The sequence below is a fragment of the Lepidochelys olivacea genome (assembly GCF_965140295.1).
Source record: "Lepidochelys olivacea isolate rLepOli2 genome assembly, chromosome: 3".
Taxonomy (NCBI): domain Eukaryota; kingdom Metazoa; phylum Chordata; order Testudines; family Cheloniidae; genus Lepidochelys; species Lepidochelys olivacea.
The window spans coordinates 103,066,308-103,094,139 of NC_140413.1; the positions used below are offsets into that span (position 1 = coordinate 103,066,308).

At 41.7% G+C, this 27,832-nt stretch overlaps 1 protein-coding gene across 2 annotated transcripts; it reads left to right on the forward strand.

Moving 5' to 3' along the window:
• Window positions 1-862: 862 nt before the first annotated feature.
• Window positions 863-25,839, forward strand: TBPL1 (TATA-box binding protein like 1). 2 transcript variants are annotated; one of them, XM_084622144.1, is made up of 7 exons: window positions 863-1,144; window positions 10,454-10,640; window positions 12,055-12,137; window positions 17,647-17,710; window positions 19,757-19,860; window positions 19,961-20,055; window positions 23,807-25,839. In XM_084622144.1, exons 2-7 carry the CDS (start codon window positions 10,506-10,508, stop codon window positions 23,884-23,886), a joined length of 561 nt encoding a protein of 186 aa, XP_084478270.1. In that variant the 5' UTR covers window positions 863-1,144; window positions 10,454-10,505; the 3' UTR covers window positions 23,887-25,839. The 2 variants fall into 2 exon arrangements, with proteins under 2 accessions (XP_084478270.1, XP_084478271.1); XM_084622145.1 differs by lacking the exon at window positions 863-1,144 and adding an exon at window positions 4,015-4,091.
• Window positions 25,840-27,832: the final 1,993 nt, after the last annotated feature.

Below are 27,832 nucleotides of genomic sequence, written 5' to 3' on the forward strand. Positions count from 1 at the left end.
TTATATTTTAAAGAGCAATGTATGGGACTGAAACTGTATGTTTTGCGAGACTGAATACTGAATATAGTGCAATCACACTCTTTATGTGCATAGCCACAGGACATTTCTTTCACAACAGTGAAGCCTGTCAGGCTGTAAGCAGTAACATTTTCTGCTAGCTGCAGTCACATGTAGACCTCTTAGAAGTTCCACTTTCCAGATGATTTTCTTGACCAGATAAACTTAAAAACAAACAAAATAAAATATAATCCAGTCTCTTCTTTATCCTCTCTCTCATGTTACTTTGGTGTAAATTTAAACCAGATCTGGAAGTCAGAGACACAGTGTGGGTGAGGTAATATATTTAATTGGACCAACTTCTGGCGAGAGACCAGCTTTTGAACTTGACCTGATGAAGGGCTCTGAGTGGCTCAAAAGCGTGTTTCTCTCACCAACAGAAGTTGGTCCAATAAAAGATATTCCCTCACCCACCTTGTCTCTCTAATATCCTGGGACCAACAACACAGCTCCAACAACACAGCATACAAATTTGGAAATGACACTGAAGTTAAAAGGGCAGTGGCAAACCCGCTGGACAAAACCACTTTGCAAAATACCTGGAACAAGCAAAGGCAGCAGGTGGCCAGGCTGGGACAGCTACTGCCCGCCAGATTATAACCCGGCTGGGAGGAGCAAACAGCTGCACCCCGAGTGACTTGCGCTGCATTGCCCAAGCATTGCTCTCGCAGGCTGCTGAGCAGTGCATGGAGCCTGGGGGCTCGCACGGGCCGCCACTAGCAACCCAGGGGCAGCTCAGGCTGCAGAAGGGGGTAAAGAGGCTCGAGCCCACCCTGCCCTGAACAGGACGTTCGGCCCCGAACCCCGCAGACGTCCCCACGCGCATTCTGCGCTGAGCTGCTTAGCGTGAGGCGGGGAGGAAGGGAGGTGGAGAGAAAAACCGGAAGCGCGTGCGCAGCGCGGCCCTCGTGGCACTTCCGCCGGCCGTTCTAGCCGGGGCCGTCTCTATGGCCGCCGCGTTTTGCGATGTTTATTGTCGCGGGGACTGGGCCCGGGACCCGGAACAACAAAGAGCGAGAGCGACGGGGCGCGTAGCAACCGGGCCGCGCGCGGCGGAGCCGGGGACACTCAACCGCCGGCCCACGCGGTAACTGCAGCCGCCGCCGCCCACCCGCGGCGCTGGCCGGGGAGGGTCTGGCGCTGCGGGGCCGGGGCGCGGGGGGGCCGGGCAGGCAGGTGTCGCGCGGGGGACGGGGGAGCCCCGCTGCGTCCAGGTCGCTCCGAGACCCCTTCCCCGCCCCGCGGTCTGGGCCCGGTCCCCCGGGAACGAGCGCGGAGCCGCCCGCGGCCTCTGTGTCGCGCGCCCCCCCCCCTTAATAAAGGCGCCTCTGGGTGCTGCCCTTTGCGGAGCTGGGGGGCGCGGGGCTCGGGCTTCGCAGCCCTGTGGCGCTCCCACCCCTGCTCTCGCCTAGTGGCTCCTTCCTGGGCGGCGTGGGGCAGAGATCAGAGCAGTGTCTGGGCCCTCCCCTCGTCCCCACAGCTGGGGTGCTGCGGAAATAACGGTGCGTGCACAAAACGTAGTTCAGGCCCTTGGCCAATCCCCCCGCCCCACCCCGTCCTCTCACTGTCCCTTTCCATGGGAAGGGGAAAGTGAGGAGGAGGAGAACGAGACAAGAGCATCCTCCATGGGAAACACTGTTTCCTGGCAACCAATAGAGGCTCCTCAAGATGGCAAATACTTAACCAACCCTCCCCCCCCCCCACACTTCCCTCAAAGGATGATTTTTGTAAGTTCCTAAAATAACATTTGTAGGTTAGATTAATCCTTGGTGGCGGCATGTTAAAGGAGATATAGAATCTATCCCAGGTGATCAGCCTTGTGAAATGGAAACTGTCACATGATTTAGGCCTAAATGCTTTGTAGTTTAACAAAAAGTTTAAGTAAAAATCTAACGTTCATGTTTCCATGAAAAGATTTTGGCTAAGTTTAGAAAACAAATCATTGCTAAAAAACATTGTTTACTTTTGTCTATTTATGTTGTTCATTTATGTTTTGTACTTCATTCAGTTTGTTCCAAAACAAGAATCTAGTCAGTTTTATTTTTTGGTTCTGATGCAGCAGCATAATCCAACCTAGACATTGCAGCAACTACTGCAAAGGAATGTTTAACACAGCTTTTATAAAGGCTTTTAAAGCTATTTTGTATATATTTAATGAAAATATTTCTATAAATATTAGGCTTTATAAAGCCTCCTTTCCCTTCAAAACCTAGATTGGAGGTCTAAAGTGCCTGACAGTGTCCCTAAGAAAAATATGAATGGAACATGTTAGCAATTTTGTGCTGCTAAGTAAGTGCTCTGTAAAAGGAAAAATTAACCTAGGAGCAAGTGGTCTCGGATACAGTGAGTTTCCTAAACTGTGAACCTGTAGAGAACCACCAGCTCAAAAGAGGAAATACACTGGACCCTCACTAGAACACGAGATTTGGGATTCATGCGCGGTACCGTGTTAATGTGGGGACCATGTTAAAATGAATTGCAATTATAGTAATTAAATTTGGGATCCATGGCTGCGACCACGTTATATGCGAATTCGCGCTATATAGACACGCATTCTAGTGAGGGTCCAGTGTACTTTCTTGACAGTGGATACAAGCAATAATAGTTATATGCAGCAGCACTTAAAGGGCTCAGTAGGAACCAATGCCCCTGTGTGGTAGGTGCTGTACAAACACACAGACTCTGCCCTAAAAGCTTACAATCTATAAAAACCAAAAATCTAAATAAACACAACACACCAAACACAAGGGAGGGAAATGAGATACAGTGCAAACAAAATATTACTTTAGACATTATGGTGGCCATCTTTGATCAGGGGAAAAAATTTTCCTCTGCCCAGTTTGACAGCCATGTCACATGATGGTTATGATATTGAGAGACAAAATATCTATCATCTGGTATCCTAATGTAAGGGTGGGTTCTTTCTTTCTGGTTGACTGACAGTCATCTAATTAGGAAACTAAGAGGAACCACTGCATGACAAGTGTGTGTGTGTGTGTGTGAGAGAGAGAGAGATTGTGATATACAGATTACATACACGTGCACAAAAACATACATCAGACCCAGCAGACAACCAATAAGGTGAAGGGAAAGGTTCAGCCTCCTCTTCTAAAGTCTGTTTTAGTGTTCAAGAAATTGGACTCTTAAATCATTTCCTCACTGAGACAATAGAGGCATTACACAAGTGCTACTGGAACTCCTATGAGTAGGGCCCTACCAAATTCACGGTCCATTTTGGTCAATATAATGGACATAGGATTTTAAAAATCGTAAATTTCATGATTTCAGCTATTTAAATCTGAAATTTCATGGTGTTGTAATTGTAGGGGTCATGACCCAAAAAGGAGTTGTGCAGAGTGTCACAAGGTTATTGTAGGGGGGGGTTCCGGTACTGCTACTCTTATTTCTGCGCTGCTGCTGGTGGGGTGCTGCCTTCAGAGCAGTGTGCTTGGCCAACAGCTGTTGCCTTGTGGCCACCCAGCTCTGAAGTCAGCACAGAAGTAAGGGTGGGAAACCAGGACACCCCCTCGCGCCCCCCAAAAATAAACCCAACAACCTTGTAACCTCCCTGTAACTCCCTTTCGGGTCTGGACCACCAATTTGAGAAGCGCTGGTCTCCCCCGTGAAATCTGTATAGTATAGGGTAAAAGCATACAAAAGACCAGATTTCACAGAGGAGACCAGATTTCATGGTCCGATGCATTTTTCATGGCCGTTAATTTGGTAGGGACCTAACTATGAGCTACACAGCATTGGTGAGGGATTGATGTTTCCTAAGATTTGAGAGCTGCAAGCTTACTAGTTGGTTGGGAAGCTCTCTGCCCAGAGTAGCTTCCCAAGTTCCTGCCACAGAGCTAGAGGTTTAGGGAGTTTTTGTGTTTTTTTTTTTTCTTGTGGCAAGCTAACCTTTCCCTTAAATAAAACAGATTATTGTGAAGTCAACATCTGCATCCCCCAAGGCTTACTGAGGCCAGGAATGTTTTCTGCTGAATTCAGACCATCAATTATGTTTTAAGGAACACTTCAGCGTTTAGGTAAAATAATGTCCAAATAGAGCGTAAGTCTTTGTTTACAAAAGAAAGCAAACATAAAGCATTCTATTACAGCTTTATTTCTATCATACAAAATAAGTGGTGTAGTTTTAATCATTTCATCACATGGATGTTGGTACAATAGAATGGCAGTACCACTATTGGCTAACAGCCTATGAAGGCCCTAGTTCTGCAGTCAGAGCTGCATGGGTGAACTCTATAACTACACAGTGGTCTTCCCACGCAGATCCAAAGTGAGACTGAGGCCAAAGTGGTTTGCAGAGCAAGACTAGTATCACCACAAAAGTAAGTGTATGCCATTAAGTCTTTCATTAAAAGACTCTGGTAACACCATAAACCATGAGTAGTTATTCCCTTACATCAGCTGATTCCCTCGCAGTACTTTATAGCATCAAGATTCAGATGCCGAAAGACCTTAAGGCTCGTCATCAGTAAACCTATGACAGTGTCCATGTATTACAGACTGGTTTGAACTTTTATTAATTAGTTGTTTCTAGCGATCTTAAGGTAGTAGCTTTATCTGTTAAAATGACATGTCGGGTTAAGTATTGTTTAAAATGTTTCTGTGCATGTGCAACTAATATTTTAGGTTATTAAAAGTGAAAAACATAATACTGAATTTGCTTCCCCCCAAATAGGCTGTTTACCTTTGGCATTTTTCTAAGCTAGGACAATAAAAAGCACACTAACTAGTGCTTCTCAAGCACTGGCACAATGTTGCAATACTCTTTAAGTTGACAGTATCTTTTTAATACTTTTAGGTCGGAAAGTTCATGAACAGAGCTAATCAACAAAATCTAGTGGAGTCTAATAGGGCAGGTTTAGGAATTTGGCCTGTTATTATAATAATAATAATAAATGCACAATTTATAAAGAACTGGAAACTTTGTTTCCATTCTTGTCCCATTGCTTTACAAGTATAGTTCCTACATCTGGAGTAATAGTAGTGAGCCCTATAAATCTATTGGTTGAGTGATCTCAAAAAGTGCTTTACCAAAGGTACATAAGCACTTTTATCCTCATTTTAAAGACAGAAAAGCTGAGGTACAATGATTAAGTTATTTGCCCAAGGTCATATAGCAAGTCAGTGGCAGAGTTAGGGTTAGATACTAGAGGTGACTCATTGACTTCACTGGGGCCAGGATTTTACCCTATTGTGTCCTGCCCCGTGTCTGTACCATGTTCACTGAACCATGCTGCCTCGCAAAGATGTTATGTATAATTTAAAGAACAGTTATATATAAACTCTGAATATATTTTTGCATCTTTCCTCTTGTGAATATTGTTGATTTGCCCTTTTGTTAAAAAGGAATAACCATGAAGCTGAATCTGTATTTCTATCTTGAGGGATGGTAGCCCACCACACTTCATTTCCCCAGAATCTTTTCTTTGTTCTCAGTATGTTATACTGTACTAAAATGAATGTCTGAAGATTTTGTTTTAGATTTCCTCCTTTATCCAACTTCTTGGACTGTTACTGAGACAAAGACAGTTCTCCCCCTCACCCCCCACCTTTTACACCACAAAAGGGAACTCTCTTGTTTTATTCAATGTTATTAGATCATGTAATGAAAGACCTTATCATTATGCATATGTAACAAAGGGTGAACAAGAACTCCAGCAATGAAATTCCTGACTCTTGTGGCTTCGTATTCTGAAAGAACACTAAAGTAATAATGTTTTGTATTAAATAGCTTGTTCAACATGCTGCTGTTAATGAGGAAACTTAAATCAGTATTATACATCTGAAGTAGTTTACTGTGTAAACACTCAACATTGAAATATTAAATATTCAAGTTTGTTTTTTTCAACCACTGGAAGGTGGTTTTAGTCTTTTACATTGGGCTCAGATATTGCTTGTATAACAAATGTCACTTTTTACCAAGTAACTGTCACAAGCTGTAGACTACAATTATAAAGTTATAGTTAAAATTCATTTTCAAATTTCCAGTTATGTGCTTTGCATCATCTGAACTTTTGGAATATTACTGATGAAAATAGGTGCATTACTATTACAATATAAAACTTCAGCTTGCCAAAATCTGCACGTTTAAATTGTTCTTGATGATATTCTTGTGGATGAAATCACTCTGATTGACTGGGCCCCACAGTATATTAGTATTCTTACTGGTAATTTTCAGCTCCCACATTGAACTTGTGAATTGTTTGTTTTTGTGATCTCTCCACCCTGTACCCACTGTTCTTAACCACTTCTATTGTATAGCTGGCATTTACCTCTAAAAGATGGGTGTTTTGTGATAAAAAGTTGGAGGCATCTCCCAGGAAAGCAGTTACATTATTTAACAGCTGCTGTGGTGTTGTTAAGTAAACATTATACTGTAATAGGCCATCATAAACAGACATGATAGGGCATTAGGAAGCTTAGGGATATGTACAGTTCTCCGTAGAAAAATATTAGTTACCGTTTTTCTTTCTCCTCCACACCCTATATCATTTTCTGTGCTTTCTTGCTATTCTTTTGCCTTTGCTTTGATTCTTTTACTCTCTCTCCCCCCTGCCTCCTTTTTCCTCTGTCTGACAAGCCAAGAGCTATGACATAATGTTTCAGATATGGAGCCAGCTGCAGAGTGAAATAGACGATGATCACACAGCAGCCAGTTCCATATGTAAAAGACATCTGCATTTCAATGTGTCACTACTATATGATGATTGCTACTTCTCTTTTAGAAAAGAAGTACTTGTGGCACCTTAGAGACTAACAAATTTATCTGAGCATAAGCTTTCGTGAGCTACAGCTCACTTCAGGTGCCACAAGTACTCCTTTTCTTTTTGCGGATACAGACTAACACGGCTGCTACTCTGAAACCTGCTTCTCTTGTTATCCAGCTGTAGTCCTCCACTCAAGGTGTGTCTGAGAAGACTATTGGTCAGAAGTTGTGGCAGGGTGCCATGTGATAGGAGGCCAAGAATGCATGGTAAATTAACATTAAAAGTGCTTAGGTGGAAAAGTTGATACTAACAATCTTGGTTTCCCTCTTGCTTATTTCTCATAAATATTTTGACCTTGCCTCTGTATTTCATTTAGCAAGGGAGTATATGTGATGGGCTCCTTTTACATGTGGCAGTTTCTTGTCTCCTGGCCGCCTGCTTTTTGATAACATGAATCAGTGTAGAGAATTTATCTTAAGGCTGACAGCTTTTCTTTCATTATACTCTTTGCTGTTTGTTGTGTTCATTCAGTATGGGGTGTTACTGGATTTTCAGCTAATGGATCAACAGTGTTTTGATGTACTATGGCTAAGGCTTACAAGTCTGTCAAGGAGGTCACGGATTCCGTGATTTTTTCGTTACCTCTGCAACTTCAGGACTTGGGCTATCAGTCCTGGGTGGTGAGGCTCAGTCTGTCATCTCTGTGCTGGGAGGCTCCAGCTTCCATGAATTCTTGTTTATTGCCTGTGACCTGTATGTGACTTTTGCTAAAAATAACCGTGACAAAATCTTAACCTTAACTGTGTCCTCCATCTCTTGAGTTGTGGTCTGCTTTAGCTTTTGAATCTTTCCTTGCCAAATTCTTGCCCATTTTGCTAGCCAGTAATTTTTCAAGGATTTTCCTAACAAGCAGCATTAAAATTTTTACTTTTCTATATTTTCTTGTAAAAAGTTACGAAAATAAATTGTAGTGCTTCGGTGAGACCCTTAGTGTATGTCTACACTGCAGCTGGGAGCATGCTTCCCAGCCTGGATAGACAGAGATGTGCTACCTCCACTCAAGCTAGCACACTGACTAGCAGTGCAGACTTTGTGGCAGTGACTAATCACCCATGCTCAGACACTCCTGATCTCCTGAGTCTGAGTTCAGTGGATAGCATGCTAAAAATAGCAGTGGAGACATCCTTGTGGCACTGGCTAGTCACCTGACCTTGGACCTGGAGGGTTAGGCATGCCTGGGCTCAGGTGGTTAGCTCATGCCACAGTGGCAACCCCGCAATTGTTAGCAGGCTAGCTGAAGTGGAGCTAGCTCTTATCTGTCTACTGAGACTGGAAGGCATGGTCCCAACTCCAGTGCAGATATACCCTTATATATCTCTCTTCTCTTTTCCTTCCCCTACCTCCTCTCTGCTTCAAAAAACAAAACTAAAACCACCCCCACAAAACCAAAGGAGCTGACTTTCCTATCCAATTTTAGGGAGGATGGGTGTCTGCTGGTAAAAATGACAAAAAACATTGACTCTGTTATTGCATAGTTCTATTTGAATTTTAATTGTTAGTGGCAATATTGTGTTGAAATAATTGGTTTTAAAAAAACAAGTCTGCAGTGGGAAGTGAAAGTTCAGTGTATTACTAGTAGAGCACTTGAACTCTGGAATGTTTCAGAGTTGGTCTGATTTTCACAAATGAGAAACTGAACAATCCTTAAGTATGACAGAAGTTGGTCCAATAAAAGATGTTACCTCACTCACTTTATCTAATATGCCAGTATGTGTTATTTGTAGGAGAGAAGAATTCTGAAGTAGTTTCTGGCATGAAACAGGAACTACTTTTAACCATCAAATGGTGAAAGTTTCTTTTTTTTAATATTGTAGTCCAGGGGTGGGCAAACTACGGCCTGCGAACCACATCCGGCCCATCCAACCATTTAATCTGGTCCTCAGCTCCCGCCAGGGAGCAGGGTCGGGGGTTTGCCCCACTCCCGCCAGGGAGCAGGGTCGGGGGCTTGCCCTGCTCCACGCGGCTCCCAGGAAGCAGTCAGCATGTCCCCCCTCCGGCTCCTATGAAGTACGCGTAGGTGTGGCCAAGCAGTTCTGCGCTCTGCCCCATCCACAGGTGCCGCCCCCGCAGCTCCCATTGGCCGTGGTTCCTGGCCAATGGGAGCTGCAGGGGTAGCGCCTGCGGATAGGGCAGTGCGCAGAGCCGCCTGGCCATACCTTGGAGCTGGAGCGGGGACATGCTTCTGGGAGCTGCTTGCAGTAAGTGGCTCCTGGAGCCTACACCCCTGAGCCCCTCCCCCCCCCCCCGTGCCCCAATCTCCTGCCACAGCCCTATTTCCCCTCCCGCCCTCCGTACCCCTCAATCCCAGCCCAGAGCCCCCTCTTGTACCCCAGCCCCACCCCAGAGCCCGCACCCCCAGCCAGAGCCTTCACCCACACCCCGGTGCCCCAATAGCTTGCCCCATCCCTGATCCCCCTCCTGCCCTCTGAACCCATTAGTCCCAGCCTGGAGCACCCTCCTGCACCCCAAACCCCTAATCCTGGCTCCACCCTAGCTGGAGCCCTCACACCCCTCCCCTGTACCCCAGACCCGTGCCCCAGCCCTGATCCCCCCCACCCTCCAAACCCCTTGGGCCCAGCCTGAAGCCTCCTCCTGCACCCCAAACCCCTCATTCCCAGCCCTCCCCAGTCCTCACCCCCCCTCGCCCGCACCCCAACCCGGAGCTCCCTCCCGCACCCTGAAATCCTCATTTCTGGCCCCACTCCAGAGCCCTGACCCCCTCCCGCAACTCTACCCCCAATTTCGTGAGCATTCATGGCCCACCATACAATTTCCATACCCTGATGTGGCCCTCAGGCCAAAAAGTTTGCCCACCCCTGTTGTAGTCCTACATTATACTGAAACACAATGTTAAGAATATAATAGAATGACACAGTGTAACCAAGTGCCTCTCCTCCCAGTTCATTCATAGCATTAACTATATACAGGAAAACTAATTTAAGGATAAAAAATACTTTTCAAAGTCAGTTTATTCTTTTAACGTATTCATGTTTTGTGCATATCTTACAGTTTCACAGGCAATGAGAAGGCTTATAGTTCCAAAGCATAAACTTTGGCAAATATTTGATTCTTATATTTGGAATTAAATTTCATCCATGTAATCATCATTAATCGAAACAGTCGTGAGAAACAAATTTTTCCTTATGTTTAACTTTATCCTGCACTGACTTGAGGAAGGAATTGAGGAAAGGTTATCATTTATAGGTGCTATAAAGCTTTTCCTTTGTTTCATAGAAATACTAATTCATCTTCATATTCAGCTTTTAAAAATATTTTTGTTGAATGAACAGCATAGTATAATTAAGATATCTTATTCCTTTAATTTTTTTCCCAGTTTTTATGTATAATTAGTTCTTTCATGACAATTTCTGATAAGTTGGTTTCATGGTATTGAAACATGAGTGTTAATAAGCAATAGGTTTCCTGTTTTCTGATACACAGGATGCAAAACTGTGTGGTTAACACAGACCATAAATGAGTCAGAATGGCATACAATTTATTCTCCAGTTCCAGATTCTAAAACTGTCTCAATTAAGGAACTAAGGTACATGAAAGGGATAGTTTTAGACAACTGTGTGACACAGTATTTTTAATTGTATTGTTTTCTTTTTCAGAATGTGATCTTCATGGTATGCTGGTGGGGAATCTGAGTTTTCAACCACCCCAATGGATGCAGACAGTGATGTTGCATTGGACATTTTAATCACAAATGTAGTATGTGTTTTTAGAACAAGATGTCATTTAAACTTGAGGAAGATTGCATTAGAGGGAGCAAATGTGATCTACAAGCGTGATGTTGGGGTAAGAAATTTAATGTATCTCAAATGCCAAACTAGACTAACTTTTATACATGTTTATCAAACTAGAGCTCTGTCAATATCCATATGTTGGATGTAGTTGGTAGTGTGAATTCCAAAGTCAATGTAGCAGAACTGTGTTTAGAATGGCTGGATTCTCATCTCTTTGACTTCTTCCAGTTTCTTTCTTGTTCAGGTTTGCCAGGCTTGTATCTGTTCTTGGATACTAAATTTGAGGAGACAAATATTGCAGTACTTTGAAGCCATAAGAAATGTTGTGAAATTAAATTTATGCAGTTTGTTTCTGGTGCACCCTTACCCAATATTAAAGTAAACAGGGAGAAAGTCTTGTTGCCTTCATCTAGTCCAGTGTTTCTCAAACTTTTTGATCCCAGGGACCAGCTTGCTGCCTTTCTGTATTGTGTCAATGAAGTTTCAGGGGACAGGCATGAGTCCATGGACTGGTCAATGAAAAACACTGATCTAGTCCATCTTCCTGTCCATGTAGGGTTAGTTGGGCTGGCCAGAAAAATACCCATTCTGACATGCCAAAAACTTGGCTTGAATCTTATTTATTTATATAGCCCCCTATTGTAGATGTGCACATATCTGTGCAGGAATAAAGTAAGACTCGGATCACTGCCTTGAGAAACTAAATCTGATGTGTGCAGTTAGCTCCAATGTATAGGGGAACACCTTGTTAGAAAGGTATTATACAATCTTGTGTTTATTAATTCTGGCATGGTCAAGCATGAGTGGTAGCAGGGAAGTGCTCAAGTTGTGATCAATGTTGAATGCTAGTCAAAGAACAAGTTTTGAGGTGGGATTTTGAAGCAAGATAGTGAGGTTGCTAGGTATACTGGTGTAGGGAAGCTATTCCAGGTATAGGCGATGGTGTGAAAGTATGGGCAGCTTCACAGGTTAGAGGAGGAGACAAGCACAGTGAGAAATCAAGAGGGAATTAGCAGAGGAAGGATGCTTGGGGAAGCAAAAGAAAATGAGATCTGAAATGTAGACAAAGTGAAGTTGTGTAAAACTTCGCAGATGAGATCAAGGAGTTTGAATTTGTGCAGAAGGAGACAATCAGTGGAAAGAGTCAGAGCAGTGATGTGGTCATAGTGACAGGCAAAGATGATTATAGCACAATGCTACCAGCCTTAAAAAAGTTTATTTAAATAATTTCTGTTCACTTGAGCCACCAGCCAGCCTGTTACTTTAATACTTGCTTATTGGCTAAGATACTTCAGGTTTATTTTGCTCTTCTCAGGAGTTGATATTGATTTAACTTCTGAAGGCAAGGAAGGAACAGTCCTCAAGGCTAAAATAGAATAAAGGAAGTATTTTATTAGTATAACACTTGTTTTTTCAGTATGAAATCACACATACACTAAAACCTGTTTTTCTTCTAATTCTTTCAGAAAGTATTAATGAAACTTAGGAAACCTAGGATTACGGCCACAATTTGGTCCTCAGGAAAAGTTATTTGCACAGGAGCCACAAGGTAAAATCCCTCTTTTGAAGGAGAGGGAAAAAATTGTTCCTGGATGAAACTCTTGTATACGACATTGGAAAATACCACTTATTATCGTGAAATCTATTGCATATATTATTGGCAGCTCTGGTACAACCACCTATTATGAAGGTTGCACGACAGTTCCCATTATAAGAATCTGTTTACAGTTGCTTATAATTTTGCCAAACTTTAACCCTTTGGGTAGAATTTTTTTGTGCTGAATGTCTGCTTCAGGCTGAATTTTTTTGAAAATTTCAACTAAAACAGTTCAACCATTATTTCTGAGAATGACACTAGGGAAAAAATACATTGTTTTACCCACATTTTAAAAAAAAAAAGTCTGGCAACCTTTTCTTTTAAATACTGTAACATCTCCATGCTTTGGAGCAATGACTTGAAATTGGAGTGTGGGGAAGTGGGGTACTTTGTGTCAGGGGAGTATTCTTTACTGTCTCTGTGAAAATCCATCCAAATTTGGTCAAGTTCTAAACCCTGGGGGGGCGGGGGGAATCTCCATTTGCACATTCTCAATAGAGCCTTCTTCAGTTTTAGCAGCTACATTCCCTGAAGAGTTGGTCTTCATTTGGCATACTCCAGCCCAGAACTGAGCAGGACTTTCCCTGCAATTGCTGGGTTGCTGTGGGCTGTGCCAGGTCTGGGTCCTGGCACCTGAACTGGGAGCCTGGCTCTCTTGTGTTTTCCATGACCTCCTGCTGCGTGAAGCAGGTTGCTGCGTGGCTCCAATGCAGAGGGGACAAGGGACTAGATTGGGACAAAGAGCCAGAGGGAGGGAGAGTGAAACTGCAGGCTGGTGGAGGGGAGGGGCGGAATCTGGGTCTTGGGACAGGGAGGACTGAGACTGGCTGAGGAAGGGGTCTGATATGAAGCAGGGTTCTACAGACAACAGTCCCCTTCAATACACAGCCCAGATTTATCCCCAGAGCAGGTCCATGCTGTGAACTGAATGAAGCAAAGGTCCTGTGGAAAACATAATATTGATCCTGTAATTGAAGACTGTAACATAATATAGTGGTTCCCAGACTTTTTACTAAGGCAACCCATCAAATGCATTTTGTCTTTTTGGGGGACCCACCATTACCCCCTCACCTCCCTTTCCCTCCCTTTCTCAGCCCTCCAGCTCCCCTCTCCCTCCAGCCTCCTGCTCAACTCCCCCTCATTTCCTTGCTCTTGCTTTCCCTGCCTTGCCCCATCCTGCAGCCCCAGCTGGTCCCTCTCTCCCTCGGCTGGGCCGTGATCACTGATGATGATGATGGGCGTTCACTCGTTACCGAGTATGATCATCTTCCATGAGAATTATGGATCCTCAGATGACTAATAAGGCCTATCCTTGAATCACAAATTCTATTACAATGGGAGCAGATGTTTTTGGGCTCAGCAGGAGGCTGTTGACCATGACTGGAAGCCAGTTTCTCCTTCCTCCTGCGCCTCTTGTCCTCTTCAGCTTGTTGGCAAGCAAGTTCAAACTGCAGGGGACCAGCATGTAGGACTTCACTCCATTAAGCGATCCTGGACAAGTGTCTCCCAAGTGTCAATGTCAATATTACACTTTTTTAGGTTGTCCTTCAGCAAGTCCTTATAACACTTCTGTTGTCCACCCATGTTATGGTACTCTTCTTTCAGCTGAGAGAACAGGACCTGTTTTGGGAGGCGATGGTCTGGCATCCAGACAGTGTGACCAGGAATTGCTAATGGATGATCATTGCCTCGATACTGGTGGTCTTTGCCTCTTCTAGAACACTAATATTGTTGCTCCTGTCTTCCCATTTGATCTTCAGAATCATACGAAGGCAGCATTGATGGTGCCTCTCAAGGACTTTCAAGTGGTGTCTATAAGTTGTCCAAGTTTCGGACCCATACAACAGTGTTGGTAGAATAACGGCTTGATTAAACAAGAAGCTTGGTGTCTGTTCGAATGTCATGATTTTCAAAACCCCTGTGCCGTAAACAAAAAAAAATCTATGCTGGCACAGCTCAGGTGATGTTGAATTTCTGCATCAATATCTGCCTTTGCTGAAAGATGACTTCCAAGGTAGAGGAAATGATCGATATTCTCCAGTGTCACTCCCTTGATTTTGATAGATGGAGCAGGTAATACCTCATTTGGAGAAGGCTGATAGAGCACTTTAGTCTTCTTGATATTAAGAGTGAAACCAAGACATGAGTAAGCATCGGCAAACACATTCAAGATAGTTTGAAGATCTTTCTCAGAGTGGGCAAAGATTGCATTGTCATCAGCATACTGAAGTTCCACACTGTTTGGAAACCACTCTGTGACTCTTCTAAAATTTCTTCTGATGGGCAGAAGGCAGGTTGCAAGGATCCGCGCCAGAACTTTGCCTGCAATGGCTAGGAGGGAGATACCACGATAATTTCCACAATCCACTTTATCCCCTTTCTTGAAGAGGGTGACAGTCAGGGAATCCCTCATTTCACTGGGTATCTCCTCCTTTATCCAGATTTTAAGGGTAAGCAGGTAAGCTGACAAATTAGCTCTGGTCCACCATCTTTGAAGATTTCAGTGGGGATCCCATCTAGACCTGCTGCCTTGTTGTTCTTCATATGCTTGGTGGCATTGTGTACCTCATAAAAATTGGGAGAGTCTCTGAGCTCATCCCTAAATAGTCATTGAGGGATTTGCTCAAGGACTTCATCTGCAACCATTGAATTACAGTTAAGGAGATCTTCAAAACATTCTTTCCAGTGAGAATTGATGGCTTCGTTGTCCTTCAGAAATGTGGTTCCGTCCTTAGAGTGAAGAGGATTGATACCATGATGAATTGGCCCATAAACAGCGTTGGTGGCACTACAGAAACCACAAGTATTGTGGATGTCCATGAGATGTTGGAGTTCTTGTGCTTTCTCAGTCCACCATTTGTTCTAGAGTTCTCTGGTTTTACGTTGGACTTCCAGTCTCACCTTGGGATGGGCTTCTCTCTTTGTATTACGATTTATGTCGTTCTGCCAAGCATGAAATTTCATTCTCTTCTCATTGATGAGTTGCTCAATTTCAGCATCATTCTCGTCAAACCAGTCCTGATGTTTTCTGGTTTGGTAGCCTATGGTTTCCTCACAGGCATTGATTATTACTGATTTCAACTGGCTCCAATGTTCCTCAGTTTCTTCCGGAAACTCTGATGGGAGCTTTTCTTCTAAGACTGCTTGGAGGTGGTCATGCTTAATAGAGTCCTTCAGATCTTGAACCTTCAGTTTGCACCTGACCTGCTTCTTTTGCAGCCTCCATTTGGGAGCGATCTTAATTTTCATTTTGGATCGAATAAGGCTATGATCAGTCCAACAGTCATCAGCAGTTGTCATTGCTCTTGTGAGAAGTACATCAGGCACGAGCTATGACTTAGTCGAGGAGAGGCCAGAGCTTTGACCGTGGGTGTCTCCAAGGTGTTTTGAACTTTTCCTTGTGTCGGAAAAGAGTGTTCGTAATAATAAGTTCATGTTCAGCACACTTGGTCAAAAGCAGAATTCCATTTGAATTGCTTTTGCCAACTCCTTCTTTCCCGATTGTTCCTTTCCACAGGTCTGAGTCTCGTCCAACACTTGCATTGAAATCCCCCAGAAGGATGATCTGATCTTCTGTAGGGGTCTCCGATAAAATGGTTTCCAACTGAGAATAAAAATCTTCCTTTACATTCTCATTGGCATCCAGTGTTGGTGCATAGGCGCTCACAATAGTTGCCTGTTGATTTTTGGTGAGCCTCAATCGGAGTGTCATAAACCGCTCATTGATGCCAACTGGTATCTCAGAGAGGCACCTTATGAGTTTGCAAAAAGAAAAGGAGTACTTGTGGCACCTTAGAGACTAACCAATTTATTTGAGCATAAGCTTTTGTGATCTACAGCTCACTTCACTGTGGAAAATGCAGAAGATTTTTTTTATACACACAGACCATGAAAAAATGGGTGTTTATCACTACAAAAGGTTTTCTCTCCCCCCACCCCACTCTCCTGCTGGTAATAGCTTATCTAAAGTGATCACTTTCCTTACAATTTGTATGATAATCAAGGTGGGCCATTTCCAGCACAAATCCAGGTTCTCTTCCCCCCGCCCCCAACCCACTCCTTATGACTTTGTTCTTTATAGCAAAGCCCACTTCATGAAATCGGGGTTCATCTATAGATTTTCCCTTCCAGAAGTAGGTGTATCCGCCTTTCTCCTCCCTCACCTGTCCTTCATCAGCTCTTCTAGTTTCGGACAAAGCAGCAATTTTGATGTTAAACCGACTCAATTCATGAGCAATAATGGCTGTACGTCACTCTGGTCGGTCGCTGTTTGAGTTGTCCATCAGGGTACGTATGTTCCAAGTTCCAAAGTTGAAAAGTTCCTTACATTTTCGACCGCTGAAGTGGTGATCCTGCTGGATGCGGCTGTCCAACCAGGAAAAACAGAGGCAAGACTATTTTTAGGGTACCTTTTCTAACCCCCCTTCCCATGTGGGGTGAGCAGAGTGGATCCGAAAAAGGACTGCTCAGTTGTGGGTGCAGCTGCAGAGATGCTCGACCCTCCTCAATCCTTGAGCAGGACAACTGTAACACACACCCACCGCCTGTGTGTCAGTCTGTGACTAGGAACATCCAGATTTCACTGTCCTGTTCCTGTCACCACTCGCAGATCGCCACCGGACTTGTGTGTGCAATATTTTCCCAAAAGCTGGAAGATGCCTGTGCCGGACTTCTTTTAAAATGGGGAGACTGGTGCACAAAAGTCACCACACTGTCCTTGACAGATAGAGGACTTGAAACCAGTGGCATGGACACCATGACAACTGGAGATTCTCTATCTGCTGCAGCCTTCATCCACCTTCACAGCCATTATAACGTTACACAACAGTTTCAACTCTATTGTGCAGTTATCCTCCATCGGCTCTGCTGTTAGGGACTTCTTGGATTACACTTTGTCTGGAACCTCGCCCTTGACAGTTCTGCCATGGGTGACCCTAAGGGAGTACATGACTCCAGGCAGCATCGCTCTCAGGGTCATTGAGACACGCAAGCCTCTCTACCACTATAAGGGTGTTGACTGTACAACCACGCAATCACTACCAGGCTGCTGACTGTCCAATTCTGGCTTCAGCTGCTTCCTCCATGCTGCTGCTGCCCAAATCCCTCTCCCTACACTGCTGCCTTCCAGGGGAAGTGAGATTGCAGGTGGGGAGAGCACCTCTGGGACACAAGTGACCCACCTAGATGCTTTCCAAGACTCACTGGTGGGTCGGGACCTGCTGTTCGGAAAACACTGTCATAATGCATATGCTCAAGGGAGCTGATTTCATACGTACAGGCTATCTTAATGCTGGCACTTCTTCGCTTGACTTTGCATTTTAACGTTTTTTAATATAGTTTTTGTTGTGATTACATATGTAAGTATGTGAACGTGTGTATGTATACATCTTAAAATTTTAGTTTTATTGCAGTAACTATTAGTAAAGCTAGTTGCTTATTATCTCTCTCCTTTAAATTATAGTGAAGAAGAAGCTAAATTTGGTGCCAGACGATTAGCTCGTACTTTGCAGAAACTAGGTTTTCAGGTAATGATCCTTTTGATAATAACCTTCTCTTTTAGGGGTGAACAATAGGATATGTATGTATTTCTATTGATAGGGGATAGCATGTTTGGACCTTTCAGAACAGATAGTCAGCAGAAGAGGTGCTATAACAATTTCATAACCAGCATTTTCTCACTCAAATTCTCATTGTGTAGCAACGCAAGTTATCTTGAGATTGTATTTATTTGGGGCTCCCACTTGGTAGTTCAGCACCAGGCTTCCTTATCAGCTAATGAACAGAAATTTGTTTCAGGAGGCTGGGTAAACTAACCACCTGCATATATATATATATATATAATATATATGTCCTCCTTATACTCAAAATCTCTAAAAGGATTGCATTGAAGAAAAGTGGAAATTTGCCCCATCCATTTGTAAAATATTCTGAATGGCATAAATATGGTTGTCATATGAACAGACACATTTTCCCAATGGATCTTGTTTTCGGATAGCCATTATGGTGAACAATTCCTAACTGCTACAAGTTTGATTTTTGTTTTTTTAAATTAAACTAAAGCAAGTTGCTATAGTCTAGTTAGCCACTGTGCACTGCGACCAGGATTTACTCCTGAATTAGAACTTAAAAAGTGGAACTCCTCCTTGCCTGAGCTTGAGTCAGTTGCATCTACCATTCAGTTGCAAGGTCTGCTACTGTAAATGACTTAGGCGTGGCTGATAGAACCATTCAGTTCGGTGTTTGTTCCTTGAGCAGAAGGGCATATAATGACATTTTAGAGCTATCATCCAACCAGTTGCTCTAATTTAATTAAATAAACCATACATTTACTATCAGGCAAGTAGCTAGACATCAGAGTGATGATATGAAAGTAAGAATGGCCTACTTTTAAGGTTATTTAGCATATAAAATGACCACCAAATTTTAGAGGTGGGCAACCAGCCCACAGCAACTCTTACTATCCTGAGTGCATTAAATCAAGTGATTTAAAACTAAGTGATGGGGTATTAAGTATTGGATATCATGTAAAAGTGAAAACGATGGAGCAGAATGTTGAATTAAGTCAGATGAAATATATACCCTGGTAAAGCTTTAGTAATGGCTTTATAGGATATAAACTGGTTCATTTAGGTGCAGAAACAGATTAATGTGGCCTAACTTTATTGTAAGAGTGAACGTTATAGGCAGAGCACATGTTGATGTCTAATTAATATTGCACAAGCATTTCCATTCTAAGGGGTCATTTTCATCTGCTTGTAATTTAACTGTTCAAACTGAAATTTGGTAGACTCATTCTCAGGCTGCAAATTTTTTTTTCTTTTCTTTTTTTTAATTAAGTTTGAGCAAAAATGGGTCTTCATTGGCCATGTCTGTGTTAACAGCTTCAGGAAAATCTCCCACCATTGCATTGGCTTTGCTGGTAATTCGCCAGAAGCATTTTACCACCATATTGTAGCATTGTGTGGCTGTGGATAAAAGGCTATTGGAAGCCAGCAGTTTAGCTTTTTGTTTCAAAAAGAGAAAGGAAATGGCTTTCTGTGAACTAGCTACTGGAGAAAAAACAAACAAGCAGTTTTCTCTCATTTTCTTTTTTATTCTTAACTCTGGGAGAAACTGTTAAATAAAATAATGATAAACTGTTAATATGAACTAACTATGTAACACCTTAGTGGGTTCTAGTAACACTACAAACCAAGCTTTCCCCGTGTCATTTATTTTGGTGTTTCATGAATAATTTGGTTTAGTTAATTTTTAACTTAGTCACACATGCTTACTACAGTAATATAGACCATGCATGTTCATTCTAAATGTAATTGAATCTACATGAGAAGGCAATTGTGTGTTTGGTTGGGTTTTTTGCTAGACAAGTTATTGGATTACAAATATAGTTCAGAACTAAGTTAGGTATTTAAAAATTCTACCCTAGTTCTGTTTGGATTCCTATTCTTGTCAGCTTTGTGTTAAACACAGGGTTTTGTTGGTTGAAATAATCAAATTATTGTCAGAAGATATCTTTTTCGTATCAAATATCATAACCTTTCTTATTCTTGTTCTCTTTCTCTCTCCAAAAGGTAATTTTCACAGATTTTAAGGTTGTCAATGTTTTAGCAGTATGCAACATGCCCTTTGAAATCAGATTGCCAGAATTTACGAAGAATAATAGACCTCATGCTAGGTACAGTAGGTCTTAAGAGAATTCTTATCTTTTTCTTCAGTGTATCAGCTTTTTATTAGCAAATATAGAAGTGTCTTTGACAATCTTTTCTGTTTTCTAGTTATGAACCGGAGCTTCATCCTGCAGTGTGCTACAGAATAAAACCTCTCAGAGCTACCTTACAGATTTTTTCAACAGGAAGTATCACAGTAACGGGTACTTTATGATGCCAAAATAAATATTTAACTTACTTTGTTTCATGGGAGTTCAGTTAGACTTTCAAAGCAACAGAGAGACAGGCATGTGAGATTTCATTTGTACTTAATGCTGCCAGATAATTTGTCTTTCAGTGAAAATACCTGAATAACTGTGGGAGAATGCAATACTCCCAGCAGATCAAATACGTTTGTCTTGTACACGTGGATGTAGTCAGTTTCTGGGGAGATGAGGCATATGAGGAAACTGAGCTTATATACCAGAGACTGAGGATATTTGCTTGTTTAAGTACAAATTCTAAAACTTTAACCTTCCTTCTCATTTTTCTTCTGTACAGTCCCATAAACTACTGCTGTTTAAGCAGCAGTTACTATCACAGGCATGCACCTTGAGACTAGAGAGGCACAGCCAGTACAACATGGCAGCATCATCCTTTGACCAACAACTAGGGGGTGTTAGAGATTGCCCTATTTCAGGTTTTGGTCCAAGTCTGGCAAACGCTTGGGTAAACTTCCTCTTGCCCCTTTTGGATGGAAAAATTACACACAACCTTGGCTGGAAACTTAAAATGAAACAAACAATTAAAATAGTTGTGGGGAAATCTCTTCCTAGATACCAGACATCTAATGGATTTCCTCAGTCATTGGAACTTTTTTGTTGACTTTGGTCCTGAAATTAAAATAAATATATATGTATGTATATGTGTATATATATATTTTCTTGGAGGCTTCGTGCCACCTTTCCCCCTCCCCTTTATTCCTACTTGGCATCCTCTGCCCCGTATCTCAAGAAGGACTTTACCATGTTTCCCAGATATGCACAAACATCAGCTGAGAGCAAATACAACACCTGCTAAAATGGGGAAAAAACATGAATAAAAAAGGATTCAAAAACTGTGGGAAATAGAACTCCGACACACATGATCTGGAATTATCCCATGCTAAATTTCTATTGATTGGAAATGACAGATAAGATATTGGTATCTAAAATCATGCTTAGGGACACTTGTATTTGGGGGGGAGGGATATGGGATCCTTACCAAGACCTAACATTTTATACAATACATTTCTTTTGACTGCAATAATTATAGCTAAAACCCACAAACATCCAAAATGGAAACCTACCCAAAAATGTAAATGTTCCTGCAAGCTAATTTGAACTAGTGACAGCCAAACATAGAAGAAAAATTACTTTTCAAATAAATGAGAAGCTTGAATGTTCCCCAGAAATGCAGCCAACTTATTGAACTGTGATTTAACTATTTATATTTTGTAACTAAAAATCTCTATTAAAATTCAGGAGAAATACTTTTTTTTAAAAAAATGACATGTGTGGGGAGAGTTACAGGCTTGATGAAGAGAGAAAAAGAAATGAGGAAGCTGGTGGCAGTATCATCAACTCCAGCTTTCCTTCCCCTAAAATGCATGTTGGGTTTCCTCAACTTCTCTGTCTCTCGTCTCTCCCTGTGCTAACCTCCACAATCCTCTGTCTTGCTGTGGAGGTTCCCTTCCAGGTCTTCAACTTTGGGAGAATCACTACTATCCTTGCAAGACCCATGTACCTACTCATGCTCTTTCTGCTTTCCCCGGCCTGCTGGATGTTACTGCGCATTGTTCTCTAGAACTTCTTATTTCTGTGGTAGCAGACAAATTGGAGGGAGGTGCACTGCATTCAGTAGTGCCTGCCTGGAAAGCAGAGTATATTGGCTGATAGGCCTCGTATAATCCTCACAAGATTTGAAAATATGAGAAGGATCTTCTTCCTGGTCCATTTTCTTATTTTTGTAAATGTACAAAAAAGCACTAAAATTATGTTTCCTGAAATTTGCATGTAAATAGGATATACAACGATTTGTGATCTCTTTAAAGATCACTACATTAGGAAGAAACTTCGGAAGTCCTCTTCTCATTCCTGGTGAAACCATTAGTTCATTAAGTCTGGTATCCTGTCTCTGACAGTGGTCAATAGCTGGCGCTTTACAAGAAGGCAGAAAACCCTCCCCAAATTCACTCAACCAAACTGGCAATGTTATCCATGAGGCAGAGAGGGACCCCAGCAGTAATCAGTTTATGCCATGAAACATGTGACTTGATTACCCTTGTCCTAGTTTTCATTTATACAAATTTTGTTAATAGTTTTTAAATTATGCAGGCCATTAAAAATCCAGCTGTGATATTTGATACTGACTTTGAGAGGCAGTGAATTATATAAGTTGTCTGAAATATTATTGAACTTATCTTTATTTTGCCTAAAAATACTGGCTGTTTTCATTGGGTGACCCAGAAGGCTTTATGGGCTGCAAAATTTTGAATAAATTAATGAATTCCTTTCTAACTCTTTTCTCTTCTGGGGTACATAATCCTAGTTTTTCCACCTACACAATCCAAAATATCTTTAGAAAGGGATTTTTAAAGGCATAAAGGGCAGGCGTCATCTTAATTGAGAAAGTCCACAGACACAATCTCAGGTCACAAAAAGTTGGCAGTACTATAAATGGGGGCATGTTAGCATTTGATACAATTTTAGTTGTATTTTCTGCATTTTCTACACTTTTTTAAAATACTGCTGCAAATTAGGCAGACCCTTTTTACTGAGCCTCCAAAATAGTTTTCCTCGGAGGAAATCATAATTTCACACACTATCAGTATGGATGAAAAGTTGACTATTTTGGTCAATACATCACTATACTCCTGTCCAAGATTAATTTTTTTTGTCATTCTGCTCAATCATTTGCAAGCTTCATAGTTTGTTACCCAGTGACTTAGTGCCACCAGCAGACATCACCGACTCTCTCTCCATTTCTGTCTCCAAAGCATCAGTAGATTAGTTTAGATCAGTGGTTCTTAACCTTTACTGCACCCCTTATCAAAAATCAAAATATGTTCTCGCACCCCTTATCAAAAATTGTTGAAGTAGGTCAGTTCTTTAAACCTAGATATATTTTTGTTTGTTTATTATGGTAATTGTTAAAAATGTATAATGTTAATAAATACATAGGTTTGATGAAACAAAGTAGTTGTACTTACGTGCCTGTGCTTAATTTGTGTTTTCGATGATTTACCGTCTAAAAAAATCTGGCATGTCTGGCACCCCCAGAGGGTGTGTGCACCCCACGTTAAGAACCACTGGTTTAGATGATAACCTGAGTATTCTTCCCGTTTGAGGAGATAACCAGATTTTGGGCTAACAGTTGTGTCCTGAGGTTGATGGCAGAGGAATCAAATAAGCCAAACTACAAAGTTACAGACCCATCAAGTTTTTGTTATACTGAACTGTCGAATAACTGAGACAGAGGTTAAAATCCATCACTTACAAATAGTTTCCTTGGTTAGCTCAATGAAATGAGAAATTGAAGTGGCCATCCTTTGATGTGGGTATACAGGTTCTGAGGACAGTAGCAAATCAGAAAGCATATGGTATGCTTTCTAACCCCACTCTTGCTGGGATTCTTCTATTCCAGTATACTAGACAGTATATAATTTCTTATGAAATAAAAGTGACAGATGTGGAGTTATTAATTTCTAATCTAGTCAACAACCAGTTCAAATGTCATTATGGGTTCTAGAAGTTGCATATTATTTTCTTCCTCTAAGTACTTAGTAGCTTTCTTGAATATGAGAAAAGGTGTGTCTACAGTGTAAAGTTGTGCTAGCTGATATATGCTGAATGGTTTTTGAGGTACTGTTACATTCTTGCTTTTTAATGCCCTGACTTTTTCTCCCTCTTCTCTCTATTTTTTAAAATGTCTCAGGGCCAAACGTAAAGGCTGTTGCCAGTGCTGTGGAGCAGATTTACCCATTCGTGTTTGAAAGCAGGAAGGAAATTTTATAATTCACCACTTAATGGTTAGGTTCCCTAACCAAGCACCTTTAAAGACTGCTGCACATTGGACTAAAAGCAAAAAAAGGAAAACTGGACCAACAATAGCTGAGGAAATACAGACTCTTTTACTTGTTCATGGCCACAGTGTAAACTCCAGTCCCTTTGGATTTTATTTTGAACAGTGCTGTATTGTAAAAACGAAAGTTTACAAGATATGAAATTGCTGCTTTTAAAAAGACGTTCTATTTATTTTTGCAGTAATTTCTGTGTATTCATAAGCAAACCTGTCACGATGTGCACTACCTTTCAAACATTTTTTTAGTTTGAGCTTGTGTTTTATTTTGTGAATAGTCTTTTACATTTTTGTATGCTGAATATTGGGCACCAAAGAAGCTGTAAAAGTTATCTTTTTCACTTGATGAATGTGCACAAATAAAAATTTGGAAAATATCTCTCTTAATACCTGTTGTTATATTCCTTTCCCCTTTTTCTATTGCAATTAAAATTGTACAGTTGCAGATTAATTTGGAAACAATGTAAGTGTAGTCTTTTGCTGATACTTTTGTTCCTACTTGTAGTGTGTGTGTGTCTAAAGTAATATGCAGAGGGCTAGACTGAAATCAGTGGTAGTTGCGTACGTGTATCAGAGGGTAGAATTTGGTTTGTTATACTCTTAGTTCTCAACTAAATGCCAGATTTTAACAGTTTTCTTGCTGTTGTGTTGAAGAGAATATGCTTCTAAGCATAATGGCCGATGAGCTTTCATCTTTTGGTGACGGAAAAAGCTTACATTCGAAGAAGCCTCGGTAGAAAAAACAAGGAGCCCTTGTCTACTGGGTGGATGTGAAAAAGGAGCCATCGCATGGGCTTGTTCCTGGTGCCTGACCATGAAGGAAAGATCATCTTCTTGGAGATGAAGCGAAGCAATGTAATTACCATGCTAAGCCAGTCCTAGGCTATTTCTGAAGGACTAACCAAGTCTTGTGTCATATTGGTACTGTATAATAGTATTATCCTGACAAGAACTGCCAACAAGCAACAAAGCTTGGTTCTGGCATGTAATTTCATTGGTATTAATTTTGGACTTGAAAGCCAGTATTAGTCCTCTTAATACATGCACATGTAGAACACAGGAGGGGTGAATACTTAAAGTAAATGAAAATGTTACTTTTAAAAATTACAATAAATATGTATAAATGTATATATGGTCTATTTCCCCCTGTCTGAACCTTCAGAAATTAACACAAAGTGCATATTTGGTGCCACAGGTGGTGTACAACCTTAACTTGAGTCATAAAAAAATATATACTGTGAACTTCCATAGGACATGAAATCCGTAAATGTGAAACAAAAATAGAGCACCCTAAGGAAGTCCTAGCTAACGCCCAGCAGCCTACCCTTTATCCTGCATGTGGGGAAGAAATGGAAGGAGTTGGGAACAGCCACTGTGTCTTCATGTGGAAATGGTAGAGTAAGGGAAACAAATAGTAAATATACAGTCAAGGTTGGTAGAGGAAAAGAATATTCAACTGTCAAAAGGCAGAATGAATTACTGGTGGCCAAAACATTAAGTGAAATAATAGTTTTTACAGTTGTATCAAGGAAGGTGTGTGTGAGGATAGAGAGAGCATGTCTGGCCTTCAATAAATGTGGGGAACTAAACTGAGTCTAAAATCACAGAAATGTTTTTTAAAATGTATCTTTAAGCAAATGACAAGAGAAATATGTCTGTACAGATGTTGATTAAAAGGAAGTTAAAGGAATACTTGCTAATACAAATGGGCATGTTTGTATAATATCTTATGATTCTAGAGTGTCCTGAACCACTGGGAGTTATTTGAAAAATCATGGAGAACAATGGCGGTAACAAGATGAGGGAGGAAAGGGGAAGCAAATGTGGTAGCCAATCTTGTTCGTTACTGTTAAGTCAATGTGCCTAATAAAATTATGTATCTGTCTTAAGTATTTATATTGCATTTATCATATTAAGAAATTAAGCAGCTCTGTATCTGTCTAAAGTACTTACCTGGTCCCCAACACCATAGCATTTGAGTGCCTCACAATTCTTATTTATCTTCACAACACCCCTGTGAGCCAGAGAAGTGCTGTTGTCCACATTTTACAAATAAAGGGACTTGTGCATGTAACTGCCTCCTTAGGCACCTAAGTCTAACATTTAAGTGCCACTGACATTCACAAAACCACTGCTGAGCTGCCACCTAACTCTGTAGGGGCTCAAGTCCCCATATATGCCAGCAGGAATGTACAGAGCTGTCTTGCTGCCACACACACACCTCTCCCCACCACCTAATGAGCTGCCGGGAGCAACCACACCTAAGCCTCAGCAGAATTTTCAAATGAGGTTTTTTACCCACATCACCTGTGGGGCCTATCAGGTAGGCGTACTCAGAGCATTACTAGCCCCCACAAAAGAGCTGGGACTGAGCAGGTTGGGAATTTGTGTGTCCCTTCCCAAGTACCCAATAGCCTAGTCATTGGATACTTACCTGGAGTGAGGGGAGACCCAGATTTGAATCCCCACTCTGCCTGATTTGGAGCAAAGACTTGAATCCAGGTCACCCAAATCTTATGTGAGTGCCCAAACTACCAGCTTCTGAGTATATGGGATGGATTTCTCTCAGTCTCTCCTGTTGAAGATTGGTATAAATAGTTAACTATTGGAGAAGGAACTTGAACCCAACTCTCCCACAGCCCATGTGAGTACCCTAACCACTGGGCTATAAAATTAGCCATTTGTGTTTTGTTGCTTCACCAGAAGAGAGTGAGAGATACCCACATCAGAATTCCTCATAATGTGGTCAGCACACTCGCCTGGAATCAGGTAGGCCTGGGTTCAAGTTCCTCCTCTATAGCAGAGCCGGTAAATACTGTAACCACTGGGATATTGGCTATAATGGGGTGAGGAGGCCAAATCCCAAGTGGAAATAGGTTCCTACCTCCAACCTGTCACTCAGGCACTTAAGGCCTACCTCAATCAGAGTTAGTGCTGAGGTACCTTTGTGGCTCAGGGCCCTCAGCTCCACCCCTTTCTTTCCTCTGCATTTCAGTGCTGGCTAGGTTAGACATCTTGCTGGATTCTGAGCCTCTCCTTCTTAGGCACTGGACTCTACAATGTATAGGGAGCCTGGATGCCTACCTTGGGGCTGTGAATTCTGTAAGATGGCAGAAGACCTAGGACTTAGGTGTTGGCCCACGTTGTGAATCTACCCTTAAGTGACTTGCCCAGGGTCATACAGAGAAAATGTGGCAGAAGAAGGATATGAACCCAGGACTCCCCTGTCCCAGGCTTTTTCCCTGATCACTGAACCAATAGTTCATTTCTGAAAAATAACTTATAGGGACAATTTTTAACTCTATAATTTCTAAAACAGTTTATGTAAAATGTGTCATTTAAAGAAATGCATGATGGTATAAAGTTTTTAGTGGTGCTAGTTTGGAGGAGCTGCATAATTCACTTTCAGGTTCAGTGTGTGCGAGGAATGCAGCAATTCTGAATTCATGCTGCTTTAGGTAACAGGACAATGAGCAGTAAATATGATGAGTTTCTAAAGAACAAAATCATGGTATAAAATCTGGGTTGTGATCCTTCAGTCCTTAACTGCTGAAGGAGAGTTTGAGGTACACAACTGCAAGAGGTGGCTTTGTTTGCTGCTTTTGTATCAAATCATAAAACAAGTGGGTGCAGTCAGTGAAATATTTCTGGATTTTCATTAAAATTTATTTGAGGAAGAATACTGTCTTGGATATTAGTAGTTACTTGAAGTGAAAGCTGCCTGATGGAGTTTGAATGAAGGATAAAGAAACATAACAATGTACCAAGATGGGAGAAGGCATATGGTGGGCTGCTGTAGTGATCCGTGTTCATTTTATTTAATATCTTTATTAAAAATCTGGAAGAGGGGACAAAATGTGTGATAGTTAAACTTCCTGATAA